The sequence below is a fragment of the Physeter macrocephalus genome, chromosome 2 (assembly GCF_002837175.3).
Source record: "Physeter macrocephalus isolate SW-GA chromosome 2, ASM283717v5, whole genome shotgun sequence".
In the NCBI taxonomy this organism is placed as follows: domain Eukaryota; kingdom Metazoa; phylum Chordata; class Mammalia; order Artiodactyla; family Physeteridae; genus Physeter; species Physeter macrocephalus.
The window spans coordinates 131254228-131269733 of NC_041215.1; the positions used below are offsets into that span (position 1 = coordinate 131254228).

General features: G+C 51.5%; 1 protein-coding gene across 1 annotated transcript; it reads left to right on the forward strand.

Moving 5' to 3' along the window:
• The first annotated feature begins 14110 nt into the window (after positions 1 to 14110).
• TEX44 (testis expressed 44) lies at positions 14111 to 15260 on the forward strand. Its single transcript, XM_028497149.1, is given in 5 exon segments — positions 14111 to 14241; positions 14243 to 14448; positions 14451 to 14789; positions 14792 to 14890; positions 14893 to 15260. Coding segments are annotated over 5 exon segments (1143 nt in total).
• The last annotated feature ends 246 nt before the right edge of the window (positions 15261 to 15506 follow it).

Sequence of the window (15506 nt, forward strand, 5' to 3'; positions counted from 1 at the left end):
ACTTAATTATATCTGCAAATTCTAAATAAGGTAACATTCTGAGGTTGCAAGTGGACATGTCTTTGGGGGGCCACAGTTCCATCCACTACAGAAGCTAAGGGACACCCAAGGTAGCTGGCTGAGTGTGGACATGGAGTCGGGGCGAGTGGGACCCGTCTAGGTACCTGCAAGCTGGCGGTCCCTCCCCTCCAGGGGATACGCTAGGGACATCACCCTCTCCCCTTGATAACGCTGGCGCACCAAATCCTCGTTTCCTAAACTCCTTGCTGACCGTCCTCCATGAATACATTCCTGTCTGGGACAGCTGGAGACTTTCTGTTCTGTTGTTTAAGCACAAACCTGACTGGGCCTCCTGCCCTGCTCTTCCTGCTTTGTTCTGGAAGACAGAGCGTGTCTTTCTGGGGAATGTTTGCAAAATGCAGTACTCATTCACGCAGCAATGTGGCAGGCAGGCTCTTACAGGGCTGTGCTTCTAGAGCCTTCCTCCCCAAACCTTCCCAAAGCCCACTTCCTCCAGGCCTGTCTCCTGCCCAGAACCCGCCACCACTCCCTCGGCCTCCAGGAGAAAGTGACGCCTTCTGCCTCCAGGGAGGGCCTTCCTTCTGGGATCAGCCAGGGTGTCCCCACAGGGCGCCCTCTCGCTGCCTTGGTGTCTTCCACCTGGATTGCATCCCTGACCACCCTCCCCTCCACCTGTGTGCAAATCTGGACCTACAAGCCACTTGGCAGGTGAATTTTAGGGGTCTGCTGGTCCCTGGAATGCAAAAACCAGACACGGCTCCAATCTCAGAGGTGGGGCTCAGGGCATCTGTGCATGTGCAGTTTTCTGGGGAGGGGCCCAAACCTTCCATCACTTCTCCAAATTGTTCCTTCCTGACTAAGGACGCTAAAACCACTAGTTCAGAGCTAAGGCTCAGTGAGTAACTTCCTTAGAGCAGTAACTTTCTGGAAACCCACCTGAGGTGGAAGAAACCCTCTCCCCACTCTTTCTTGTGTTGAGGGGGCCCCGGTGGGAGGAAAGAAGGAGCAGCAGTGAGTCTCAGCCCTGGGACGCACAGACCACCCAAACGGGTCAACCATCTGCAGGACGCCCCAGGGATGGAGGAAAGCTGGCTCCGTGCAGAGTCACAGCTGGAGCAGGAGGTGCCCCAAGGCTCTGCACCCACCGCAGCACCCACCCTACCCCCCCCACCCACACCATAGGTGACTAGCAGATCTCAGGAGCTGGGAGGGAGCTGGGGAACCTGAGGGCAAAACCCCGTGGCCCCACCGCCATGGTTTGGCCTCTAGCGGCCCTGCTAGGTCCTTCCAAATCCTGGGAACTCACGCACTTTGGGGAATGTGCATTGGGCCCACTAGGCCACGTTGTGACAACAGATTTGTGACTTGTCTCTCATATTGGATGGTAAATTTTTTGCAGGTAGACACCTATCTTTAACCTCTTTGTGATTCTATTCGAGGGTCTAATCTTGTGCTCAAGAGCACTGTATCCAGCCGCTCAGGCTGCCAGAACACAGTACACAGATTTGGGGGTGCTTAAACAACAGAAGTGTGTCTTCTCACGGTTCTGGGGGCAAAAGTCAGAAATCAAGACGTTGGCAGTGTTTACTCCTGCTGAGGGTTGTGAAGGAAGCCACTGTCCCCAGCTGCTCTCCTTGGTTTCTGGACGGCTGTCTTCACGTTCACATGGCGTTCTCCCAGTATGTGTGTCTGGGTCCACTTTTCCTCTTCTTAAAAGGACACCCGCCATATTGAGTTAAGGCTCACCCTACTGATCCCCTGCTAACTTAACGACCTCTTTAAAGGCCCAATCTCCTAATATAGTCACATTCTGAAGTACAGACGCCCAGGAGTAATATAAGAAGGAAGGATGGAAGGACACATGGGCAAGAGGGATAATGGTTTGACTTCCGGCCTCTCAATGCTCGTCTGCCCCAGAGTCCCTTCAGGGCCCCCTCAGGCCACTGCACTGTCACCAACCAGGCCTCTGAAGGACTTGAGTCCTCTCATAGCAGCCGGCAGGCCAAACCTGAGCGGGGGAGACACCAGCATGGACCCTGAAGACGGGGGCGGACTAGAAAAGGCATCCAAAGGGCTGGGGCAGTCCGGGGTGTGTGTGTGTGGTGTGTGGAGGGCTGAAGCACCCCTTTGTTTTGGAGATGGAGGTGGGAGAGATGCCCTCTCAGTTCAGTTGCCTTCCCACTCAGAGTGGGTGTTTGGGTGGCCCCAGGAATCCTATTTGCATACAGGGCCCAGGCTTCTGGAAGGTTAGGGAGAAGGAATTTACTTTCACTTGCAAATTTGTTCTAATGCGGCAAGTAATATTTACTCATTGTTGAAAGGTCACATGAATTGTATACATTTTAAAATGCACAAAAGCTTGAAAGAAAAAACTTGCTCATGACCCATCACAACTGAAAGTCTCTGATAACTGGCTACTCATTTGTTATTTAAGCGAAACATGTGCTTTTAACTTTTAGAATCTTTTCTTAATGCAAGTACTAAATGTTACTAGAGAGACATCAGAAAATGCAGTTGGCCAAAAAAAAAAAAAAAAAAATTAAGTCACTTATAATCCCACTACCAAAAGATGCCTTGTTTGTTTGGGTTTTTTTAATATTTATTTATTTACCTGGCTGCGCCGGGTTTTGTTGCAGCAGGCAGGATCTTAGTTGCCACGTGCGAGATCTTTAGCTGTGACATGCGGATCTAGTTCCCTGACCAGGGATCGAACCTGGGCCCCCTGCATTGGGAGCACGGAGTGTTAACCACTGGACCACCAGGGAAGTCCCTATCTTGTTTTCTTTATCTTGTATTTCTTTGACCACTAGGACTTTTGAATATTGTCCCATGGTTATTAGTTACTTACATTTCTTTGGTGAATGGTCTGTTCTCATTCTTTGCATATTGTGTTATTTAGACTATAACGGTGTCTTATCAATCTGTTTGGGATCTTTATATAGTGTAGATATTAACCCTCTGTGGTATCTGTAGCAAACTTTTCTTCCGTTTGTGGTTTGTTCTTAAAATTTTTAGGGCTTCCCTAGTGGCGCAGTGGTTGAGAGTCCGCCTGCCGATGCAGGGGACACGGGTTCGTGCCCCGGTCCGGGAAGATCCCACATGCCGCGGAGTGGCTGGGCCCGTGAGCCATGGCCGCTGAGCCTGCGCGTCCGGAGCCTGTGCTCCGCAACGGGAGAGGCCACAGCTGTGAGAGGCCCGCGTACCACAAAAAAAGAAAAAAAAAATTTTTTTAGCTTGTTTTTTGACCTACGTCGATTTTTCCACCTTGGAATTTCTTTACTGGCTTTTATATTTAGAAAGTACTTCTTGGGACTTCCCTGGTGGTGCAGTGGTTAAGAATCCGCCTGCCTGTGCAGGGAACACAGGTTCGAGCCCTGGTCCGAGAAGATCCCATATGCTGTGGAGCGACTAAGCCCGTGAGCCTCAATTACTGGGCCTGCGCGCTAGAGCCCGCGAGCCACAACTATTGAAGCTCATGCACCTAACGCCCGTGCTCTGGAACAAGAGAAGCCACCGCAATGAGAAGCCAGCTCACCGCAACGAAGAGGAGCCCCTGCTCCCCGCAACTAAAGAAAGCCCATGTGCAGCAACGAAGACCCAACACAGCCAAAAATAAATAAATAAATAAAATTAAAAAAAAAAAAAAAAAGAAAAGAAAGTACTTCTTCCCAAAATCAAGTATTTTCAGTTTACTTACGACCTTTCTCTCTTTCTTTCTTTGTATTTACCTCTTTAAGTGAAACTGAAACTAACCCAATGTTTTTCCAACAGTTAACCCATTGTCCCAGCACCATTCTGGAACTCAGCCCTCCACAGTGTCCCGTTCTGTGCCCCCAAGGCGGTCTGCTCCAAGTCAACCTCCAGGAGAAAACCCTCCCCCAGGCCTGCAGTTCCCTGGCTGCCAGAATTCACACAAAACCACTAGCAAACAAGGTGGGATTTTTGATGTGGAGGTGAGGGGTTTACCTTGGAGACCTCAACACAAACAATTTAAAAATTCCCTCTAGGGCTTCCCTGGTGGCGCAGTGGTTGAGAGTCCGCCTGCCGATGCAGGGGACGCGGGTTCGCGCCCAGGTCCGGGAGGATCCCACATGCCGCGGAGCGGCTGGGCCCGTGGGCCGTGGCCGCTGGGCCTGCGCATCCGGAGCCTGCGCTCCGCGGCGGGAGAGGCCGCAGCGGTGAGAGGCCCGCGTACCGCAAAAAAAAAAAAATTCCCTCTAGATATTTCTGTTCACCCCAAACCTCATCCGCTCCATCCCCAGAGAGACCTGACCTTTCTCCCCTTCTCACTGCAGCCGAGGAACCTCAAACCCCTTACCCCCTCTCTCCCACAGAACAGCTGGGCTGTAGGGCCCCTGGCCCAAACCCAGCTCTTTCCGGACTCAGGCTCTCCTCTCTGGGTAACAGCATCCACCTCCTGTGGGGTCTCAGCCCCCACCCCATGGGCCTTGTTAACCTGCTTCTCCCAGGAGAGTCCAGTGTAGCTTCTAAGTAGAATCCCATGCCACCTGCTAATGGAGCCCAGGTTGCTCTGAGTCTTCAAGTGTCTTGAATGGAGGAAGCCGGAGTTCTGGGAAGACACAGAATCTGGAGTCTCCCCTTAGAGCACTGATATTCAGAGGGGCTGCCCTGGGAGCCGGAGCTGGGGAGGAGCACCCCGCCCGACGAGCAGCCGCCAAAGACTCAGGCCCAAGTGGTCTCACTGGCGGGCAGGGGCCATGTGCACCACCCTCATCCTGCACAGGGCTCCGGGGAGATGTGTACGCAGGGCCGCAGGGCTCGGGAAGACTCCAGGCCCGCTCCCGGGCGCAGCTGCGGATGGCTGGAGCCGCCCAATCCCAGTGGCCGCCACAAGGTGGCAGCAGCTAGAGCAGTGACCGTGCTAACGCGTGCTCGTCACCGCAGGTGTAGAAAGCCAGTAGGGGACGTCCCTGGGGGTCCAGTGGTTAAGACAGCGCTCCCCATGCAGGGGGCCTGAGTTCCATCCCTGGTCAGGGAACTAGAGCCCGCCTGCCACAACTAAGACCCGGCGCAGCCAAATAAATAGAGACGATTTTAAAAAAAGCAAGCAAGCAAGCCAGTGGCAGCATCAGGTACAGGGGCAGTGGGTGGGTGAGGGGTGCTGCGATATGATCACACACAGGGAACTAGAGCCCGCCTGCCACAACTAAGACCCGGCGCAGCCAAATAAATAGAGACGATTTTAAAAAAAGCAAGCAAGCAAGCCAGTGGCAGCATCAGGTACAGGGGCAGTGGGTGAGGGGTGCTGCCCCAGATATGATCACACAGGTTTGTGGGAACAAAGCTCTGACCTGCTCTGGTCAGAGCAGACCAGGGGCGCTGGTTCCTCAATGTCATGATCGTGCAGTGGTTAAGAGCGCGGGCTTGGGCCAGAAAGCCTGGCTCACACCCCAGCTCTCCCTCTGTCTGAGCTGCAGTTTCCTCATCTGTATAATGGGGTAACAGCACTGGGTGCCTGACAACCACAGAAAGTTATTCTCTCATAGTTTCGGAGGCCCCAAGTCTGAAATCAAGGTGTCAGCCGGGCCGCGCTCCCCCCGAAGGCTCGGGGCGAGGGCCTCTTCCAGCTTCTGGGGTCGCCAGGCCTTCCTTGACTTTCATCACTCCGGTCTCTGCCTCTGTCTTCCCGTGACCCTCTTCCCTGTATCTGTGTCCTCTCCCTTCTCCTTCTCCCTTATTGTGTCATTCATACCCATGGGATTTTAATTTATGGAGGTGACTGAATGGTGACACCGAGAGGTCCACGTCATTGGACGTTTCTGTGGGGAAGGCGAGGCAGAGCTAACAGTTTAGGATTGGCTGGTGTGAATAATTCCAGCGGGCTTTGGGCCACAGGGGTGGTCTATAGCTGCCCGGCACCTGGCCCCGGGATGACTTCGGGCAGGGGCAACATGGGCTTGCGGTGTGAGAGTCAGATAAGAGGGTGGGTACTGGGTGAGAGTCAGATAAGAAGCTTTGGATCAGCCCGCCTCCAGGAGAGGAGAGTTCCAGGCAAGCTGACTTGCAGGAGAGGTAAATTCTTCGGTCGATAGTTCGACCTGGTGGTGAATGGATGCCAAATACACACACAGAATCTAAGAAAACACAATTAAGACACTCCTCCTCCCTTATAAAGACACTAATCATTGGACTTAGGACCCACCCTAATTCCAGATGATCTCAAAACCATAAATTATGTCGGCAAAGACTTTTCCAAATAAGATCACACTCAAAGGTTCCAGAGGTTAAGATATAGACATATCTTTTGGGGGGTGGGGTCACAATTCATCCCACTACAGATGCCCATTGGCTGGATTTGTTTATAGTTTTCTGCTCATTAGTGTATCTCTCTCTCTCTCTGGTTTTTTGGGGGGTTTTTTGCCCCTGCAGCAAGGCTTGCAGGATCTTAGCTCCCCAACCAGGAATTGAACAACAGGCCCACAGCAGTGAAAGCACAGAGTCCTAACCACTGGACTGCCAGGGAATTCCCATCTGCTCGTTAGTGTAGACTCTGGGGGAGAAAAGACAACTTTTGCTTTTTCTGTGGTTGTTTTAAATATTTATTTATTTGTCTGGCTGTACTGGGTCTTGGTTGTGGCATGCAGAATCTTTTAGTTGTGGCATGCGGAATCTTCAGTTGAGGCATGCATGTGGGATCTAGTTCCCTGACAGGGATCAACGCCTGGTCCCCTGCTTTGGGAACGCGGGGTCTTAGCCACTGGACCACCAGGGAAGTCCCAATTTTGGCTTCTTTTGATGAGGAGCCCTGCAGTGCGTCCTCCACTGTGACGGCTTTAGCTGAGTGCCAGTGCCAGGGAGGAATCCAAGGGAGGGCGTAGGAGGGACCCTGTGGGGTGATTTCTGCTTACGATGGAGAGGTCTGAAGCCCAGGCACGAGGGAGGTGACACAAGAGCAGTGGCCATCGTGGTCAGAGGATCCAGGGTGCTCTGAAGGGATAGGATGGTGGGGCCTCCATGGCTCAGGTTCCCTGGAGAACTTACCTTAAGGAATAGGCTGCTATTCCTTAAGGTACCTTCGGTTGTTTGTAATGGAAAGCCCTGACTCAATTAGCTGAAACAACTTGGAAACAAATCACCTCCCATCACAGGAAATCTGGTGGCTGAGTGACTGCAGGTACAGTTTGATCAAGGCTTTGCCTTACTTTCCTTGGATCCCCCTGACTCCACCATTCTCCGTGTGAGGATTTTTCTCAGGCCAGGTGCCTCGTGGTCCTAAGAGGCCCAACTAAATATGTTCATGTACAAGAGCAGAGCAGGACCACATCTTCCTGTGTCTCTTAATGAGAACCTCCCAGAGGTCCTGGCAGATCACTGGCTCTCATGACTCCATGGCCAGCATTGCAGGAAGGCCTGTGCCTGATCCAGTCACCCCTCAGGGAAATGGCTTAGACCATCAGGACCCAATCTCAGAGCTGGACTGGGGCCGGACCCTCAACCCCACTAGCGTCCTCCTAACTATGGGTACTCCAGATCGATGCTTCCCATCACCCACATGCTAGTGCAGCAGAGGGTCTAGGGCGAGCCAGTCTCGAAGCGGAGAGGCACCAGGAGACACTGCCAGAATCCCCAGGGAACCTGGGGAAAGGGCCATTGCCCTGGAGCACTCTTGCCGGTACTCCACCAGCAAGTGAATTATTCATTCACTGCAGCAACTACAGTAATATTACTCATGGGGCAGGGGCTGAATTTCTAGTGAGTGAAGTCTGGGAAACGACTTGGGGGTCACCGTAGGCAGTTGTCCCCTCCAAGGGAATCTTGGGCTCACTTGGTGAAGAGACCCTTGAAAGGGCAAATGATCCACGAGCCCCTGACAGCAGGCAGCCTGTCGAAAACAGAAGGCGTCATTGCCATCATGCTGTCTAACACTCCCAGACTGTACTGCCCAAGAGCTGTATCTCTGTTACCTCCCCGCATTCGGGCATCAGTGCTCTTGGGCTGATCCCAGCTGGATGGCCAACAATTCAGGTCAGTTCTGACACTAACCAGAGTCAACACTGACCCCGTGGGTTAGGGGCTCAATCCTGCGAGACTGCCCCCATTTCAGATGCCGGCTGCAAATGGGGTCCGCAGACTACTGCACTTCTGCCAGGCCCACCTCAGATTCAATAGAACGACTCACAGAACTTAGGAAAACGTTGCACTTAGGACTAGAGTTTATTACAGAAAACACAAATGAACAGCCAGATGAAGGTACGAAGGGTGAGGTCAGGAAGGGTCCCGAGTGTGGGAGCGCCTGTCCCTGTGGAGTCAGGATGGCCACGCTCACTGTGCACGGATGTGTTCACCAAACCAGAAGCTTCCTTGGTCTTGTTGTTTTTATCAAAGTTTCATTATGGGGACTTCCCTAGTGGCTCAGTGGTTAAGAATCCGCCTGCCAAGGCAGGGGTCACGGGTTCGATCCCTGGTCTGGGAAGATCCCACATGCCGCGGAGCAGCTAAACCTGTGCGCCACAACTCCTGAGCCTGCGCTCTAGAGCCCGCGTGCCACAACTACTGAGCCCGCGTGTTGCAACTACTGAAGCCCGCGTGCCTAGAGCCCGTGCTCCGCAACGAGAGAAGCCACCGCAATGAGAAGCCCGCGCACCGCAGCAAAGAGTAGCCCCCGCTCGATGCAACTAGAGAAAGCCTGCATGCAGCAACAAAGACCCAACGCAGCCAAAAATAAATGAATTAAATACATAAATTTTTTTTTAAGTTTCATTATGTAGGTAGGATTGAATCAATCATTGATGATTAATCCACTCCACCTCCAGCCCCTCTCCCTGCTCAGAGTTGTGGGGATGGGGCTGAAAGTTCCAACCCTGTAACTACACGACTGGCTCCTCTGGCGACCAGATCCCATCCTGAAGCTACCTAGTCACCTCATTAGCATAAACTCAGGTATGGTTGAAAGTTATGAATAACACAAGACACCCCTATCAGGAAATTCCAAAGGTTTTAGGAGCTCTGTGCCAGAAACCTCGGCCAAGGAGCAAGTCTATATTTTTCATTATACCACAGGTAAGGACTCTTATTACCCCCATTTTCCAGATGGAGGAACCGAGGAACAGGTGTTAAGTGACTTGCCTTAGGTTACACAGCTAGGTATAGCAACAGCAGTATTTGAACCCAGGCAGCTCAGCTCCAGCTCCACCCCACCTGTTGCCTTGCTGTGGGGAATCATGGAGCGTGGCCTTGCTCAGAAAGGAACCCTAAGTGTAGCTCCCATCAGAAGGCAGGGCAGACAGCCTCCCTGTCGGGGAAACAGAGTGTAATCAGGTACAGTGGGGATGCCGGTGAACACCAAATTTACTGCAGAAAAACAAAGCCCGGATTTGTAGCCACTTTCTGTGGTGTAAATAATCCCACCCAGGAAAGTGATGGATTGGGAGACTGAGATTAACATATACACGCTATATATAAAATATAGTATAAAATACATGTAAACTATGTATAAAACAGATAACTAACAGAAACCTACTGCATAGGACAGGGAACTCTACTCAATATTCTGTAATAACCTATATGGGAAAAGATTCTGAAAAAGAATGGAGATATATATATATAACGGCTTCACTTTGCCATACACCTGAAACTAACACAACACTGTAAATCAACTATACTCCAATAAAAAATTTTTTAAAAATCCCACCCGGGCAGGTGTTAAGCTACCAATCTGCCGTCACTGAGTGTGGAGTTGGGAAGAGACGCGCTGGGTTGGCCTGTCCTGCGCTGACTGCAGGACGCCCGGACACCGCGTCAGGTAGAAGCTTCCTCCTATGGTGTGAGTTTAACGCCCACTCAGAGCTGGGCTGAGCAGGCAGCCTTGATTGTCTCTGGCTCATGGGCAGAGCTTTGTAGGAGCCCTCCCCACTGATGGGGAGGCCTGCCCAGGGCCACAGAGGCAGTCCTGACAAGGACTAGAAAGTTCTCAACCCCTGACCTCACCCTACATCCAGCCCAGTCCTTCTACCCTTGCTGGAACCTGGGGACCTCCCATGTTTTGTAGCTTAGCTATCCATTTAACCCACTGTGGGCTGTGTTATTACCCAGCATTTCCATGTGTTAGAAGGATGGGAGCGTATATGAATGTGTGTGTGTGTGTGTGTGCGCGCGCACGTGTGTGTGTATAAATGTGAGCGTGCTGGGGTAACAGGCTTCCCACTCATTCGGTCCACCGTATTGCTTAGGGTGATTTTTATTTTTACTGTTCTTTACGTTTTTTCTTTAATATTTTTTGGCCACGCCTTATGTGGGATATTAGTTCCCCGACAAGGGATCGAACCCACGCCCCCTGCAGTGGAAGCATGGAGTCTTAACCACTGGACCACCAGGGAAGTCTGATATTTACTTATTTTTGCTTATATGTATTTTCTCATTTGTTACAATAATCAGAATCTCTTCCTGGCTTTATTTCCTGCCATGCTTTTCCCCAATAAATAGATTTTCTTTAAATATCTGTAATCATCATAGACCAGGTTTTGTCTGTGTTTCCTGCCCAGCATCCATTTTGCCTTCTTTTGGTAACAGCACCCCAATTTCCTTTGGGGACCAACTTGACTACCACTTACAGGCCTTATGTTTCAGTGGAGCTGACCCCATGCCCCATTCCAGGCCTGATCAACCAGGGTTTGGTCCCCAAGCTGTATAGATTTCTTCAGAGAAGGCCACAGGAACCCATGAGACTCAGGGCCTGAGGTCTGCCGTAACTAGTGAGGACCAAGGTGTCTGCACTGGCCTGAAGCTGCTAGCAGCCTGCACCCGGAGGAATCTTCCCCAAAATCTAGACATCAGTGAGAAAGGAGAACCAAGAGAGGGAGAGAGAAGACTGAATCTTGACAGCATCACTGAACTCTGTGCAGAAACTTTCCCTTAGACTTTAGGTTTCTGTGAACCAATAAATTCCTTTATTTGGATTATTTTTGCTCACACCAGTTTGAGTTGATTTCCATTCCTTCCAGCTGAGAGTACTAACACATCTACATAGTGCACAGTAAATATTATATCCTGTGTTTAGGGTGATATTATATACAAGCATTTTGCCATGTGTCTATGTAAGCTTTATACAGTGGCATAATACTCCATAAGCTGGGTTTACCCTAAAATAAGAATGTCTGTTTAATAGGAGAGGCATTGTCCCTATGAGACAGGAGTTGAAAAGAAATCAAAGACAAATTTTTTGAGACGAATGTCCTCTTCCGAACACTACGTAACAAAGGCAGGCAATTTTTGAACTGGACTAAGAAAAATAGCTCTTTTAGATATATTTTCTTTTATATCTGTGTGTATATATGTATATTTCATGTAACAACAGAATATACATTATGTTCTACACCAATATTATTTAATATTTATTTATAAACAGACAATATTTTTGTCCCCAAATTTTAATAATCCTCTCTGCTCTCTGACATGAATCCCTCTTTATTCTCCTCTGTCTTTCCTCAGCACAGATTTTTAAGACATGTGAAACTTAACAAGGGTAAGTGTAAAGTGCAACATGTAGAATCAAAAATCGAATTCCACATGGAAGGTGAGGACAAGGAGTTTGACTTAAGTGCCTGTGAAGAGTGCCTGATGGTTGTAGCGGGTCACAGGCTGTCCGTTAGGTGACATCAAGAACTTGCTGTGTACTTAGTTTCTCTAAGTCTCAGTTTCCTCACCTGAAAAGTGGGAGAATAACACCTGTACAGTGCCAGGTACTCAATGCAATATGCCGACCTTGATTTTTAGGACAAGAAGATATCCAAAAAAACATTGAACAACCACCTGACAGGAATCTCATAACTGTCAGGATTGGGTAAGGATTAACTTTAGCTGCATGTAACAGAAGACCCCAAATAACAATAGTTTGAGCGTATATGTGATTATTTTCCCTCATGTAAAGGAATTCTGGAGGACAGCAACAGTCTGGTGGCTGGTGTGGCATCTCTAACCATGGGGCCCAGATTCCTTCTATCTTTGTGCTCCACAAATTGTGTGGCACTTTGTGTGTCCCTGCAACCTCAAGGTTACCTCATGTATCAAGATGGCTGCTGGTGCTCCAGCCTTCACATTCTTGATAACAGGATGACAAAAGGGAAAGAGTAAAAAGGTGTTCTGCTCTTTGAAGGATCCTTTCTAAAGTTCCTCTCAATACTTTCTGCTTACATCTCATTGGCCAGAAGATCTTACCTAGCTGCAAGAGAGACTGGGAAATATATTCTTTGTCAAAGCACATAGCCACCCTGAATAAAACTGGTTTCTGATCATAAGGAAGAAGGGCTACTCAAATGAGCAATGAGCAGTCTTCTCCATGATTCTTTCACAAAGTACAGGGTTGTCCCAACAAAATTGGGTTTGCCCTGTGACCTCTGAGATGGCCACAGAGTATACATGGGGAGAAGAAATACTTATTGAGCCTTGAGCCTGGTGCTGGGAGAAGTGACAGCAACTGTTACTTACTGATGCGGCGGGATTATGGCAGGCCTCTCTCTGCATTAGCCAGTATCCTTAGCACGCCAGTCATTCAATATTTTAATATCCCTTCTGGGTGTAAAATAGTGCTGGAGAGCTTGACTTCTGAAGCCAGACAAGGTTCAAATCCCAGATTCAGTGCTTATTAATAGTGTGCCTTTGAATAAGTCACTTATTCCCTCTGAGGCTAAGCTTCCCCATGTATAAAATGGATATAATAATGGATCCGCGCCTACCTAGAGACAACGGGGTAGTTGGAAGGATTAGATGTTTAGCTCCTTCTCCTGCCCGTGATAAGCAGGCACGAAATGTTAGCTGCTAACCCCCAAGGGAAGCACAGACACAACAGACTAGAAACTTCACTCCAACCACCTTCTTTTTTTTTTTTTTTTTTTTTTTTTTTGGCGGTAAGTGGGCCTCTTACTGTTGTGGCCTCTCCCGTTGTGGAGCACAGGCTCCGGACGCGCAGGCTCAGCGGCCACGGCTCACGGGCCCAGCCGCTCCGTGGCATGTGGGATCTTCCCAGATCGGGGCACGAACCCGTGTCCCCTGCATCGGCAGGCGGACTCTCAACCACTGCGCCACCAGGGAAGCCCCAACCACCCTCTTAATGAAGAGCACAGCACAAGTAGGTTTGTCTGGGTCTGCAGGTTTCCAAAGAATACTCGAGGGTTTACAGATCTTTTGTTATTCTCTGCCCTCCCAGCCTAGTTAAACAGGGAGAAGATGGAGACCGTTTATCCTGAGTCGCAGGGTAAAACTCTGTCTTAGCTCATTTGGGCTGCAGATTCAGTGTCCAGTGAGGACCTGCTTCCTGGTTCACAGATAGCAGTCTTCTCGCTGCATTTCACATGGAGGAGGGGGCCAGGCAGCTCTGTGTTGTCCCTTTTATAAGGGCGCTAATCCCATTCATGAGGGCTCTACCCTCATGACCTAATCACTTCCCAAAGGCCCCACCTCCAAATACTATTACGTTGCGGATTAGCTTTCAACATATAAATTTTGGGGTGGGACACAATCATTCAGTCTGTAGCTCCCCACAACCAAAGACAGGCAGGGCTGGGAGCTGCCCAGGCCCTTAGCCTTCACTTGTTCCTACTCACCACTGCTGCGAAACTGTCTCTGCAGAAAGACTGGCCAAATCACTCACCAGTGTGGACGTGGAGGTGCTGGCAGTGGTCCCTTATAACATTTATTATAAATCAACACCTGCATCCCATTCTCTTTCATCAGAGTCACAGCCATCCGGATTCCTTGTGGGCCCTGCACCTGTATATAACCTCCATGCTTTTCCAAGACATTTGCCTCTCTCTCCTTAGATACCCGCAAACTTGGCTACGAATAGTCCCATAGACTCAGCCCGCTAGGGCAGCCACTCCGGAGGCTCAGGACCCTTGCTCTGCAGGTGCCTGTGACATTGCCAGCTTCAACAGCCCCCTGTGACCTCACCACCTGGACAACTCAGCCCAGCGGGGCCATGGCCACTCCCTCAACCAGCACAAGTGACAGAGGGCCTAGATGACCGCCATGCCCTCGGGAGAGGCCAGAGCCTCCAGCGTCCCCACACCTGGTGATAGCAGGTCTACAGACATCCCAACAGCGGGGTCCCAAAGTCAGGTCCCCCTCCTTGCAGATGTCCCAACATCTCACAACACTGCAGGCTGAACAGCAGGATGAAGATCAGGCTTCCGAGCCAGCCACCTTGGGGGCCACGTCAGCATCTGGGGATAAGGACAAGCATGGAGCTGCCGTGGGCCATGCCCAGGAGCCCACAGGAGCCCACAGCCCTGCCTGCCCCCCTGGCCCCCGGTGCCCTGCAAAGGTCCATGGGCTTCCAGAACCTAGTGCAGAAAGCGCCGGTGCAAGATTCGAGTATGACTCAGAATCCTCAGATTTTCCAACTTTACTCCCCGATTAAGGAAGAGACACCACAAGCGGCAGGCGTCCCAGACAGGGAGCAGGAACTAGCTCCTCTACCCCGAGCGCTGAGGTACAGTCCCCGCAAAATGTGGAGGCTCAGACCGCCGTGAGCACAGCAGATGCCAATGACCAGCTTGACACTCGGGCTGCTGACACCGCTGAAGCTGTCGAGGAGAAACCTGAGGGTCAGGAGGCCTTGAACCCTGGCACTGATGCTTTGCCATCAGCCCCTGCCTCGCCGGACCCCGGAGTGGCAGCCGTGGAGAGGAGGCCCCTGGACTCCACGGCCAGTGAGAACAACTACATGCGCTCCATGACCAGCTTGCTGGGCGGGGGTGAGGGGTCCGTCAGCTCCCTGGCAGACATCCTGGCGCGGTCTGATGCTGCCATGGGCATGGCCACGGCTCCGTGACAGACCTGCCGCACAACACGGGGCCCAGCCTGTGCTCCATCTCCAGCATCCCGGGGGGTGCCAGCTCTGCCTCGTCCTCCGGGCCGGCAGTGGGGACCAGTCGGCCCTGCACTCCGTCACCCACATGCTGGAACCGGTGGAGCGGAGGACCGTAGAGGGCATCCTCTTGGCCACGCACTACCTGACCAGCCACCCCGCCCCACGCCAGGCCCGTGCCGGCCCCAACTTGGACGAGGCCCCGCGCTCGGCGGCCTCCCGAGACCCCGGGAGCACTCATGCCCTGCTCTCTCATGCATCCCTATCCTGGACGGCTCTCCCCAGACCGGGCAATAGATCACCGGAGAGCGTTTATTTTCCAAGCGCCAGCCTCATACCTTGTCTGTGCAGCAGGCACAGGGTGGAGGGACAGGAGGGGACTAGGGTGTTCTGGAAACAGAAAGGTGTCCCCTGAGGGCTTCTCGGGTTGTCCCATTCAGGGGCTGGGGGCCAAAGTGCAGAAAGAGAAGGGCCTGGGCAGGCCAGGCGTTGCGGGGCTCAGACCTGCAAAAATTGACCTTGGCTGGACCTCTAACCAGGTAAGCGCATTTCTGAGGAAGTAAGATCTGGTCCTTCCCCAGGGCCTACTGGCTTAGCAGGCTCAGGACACCCGGCCGGGCTCTCTGACCATGGGACTGAGAGTGTGGGGTTGAGAGCCGGG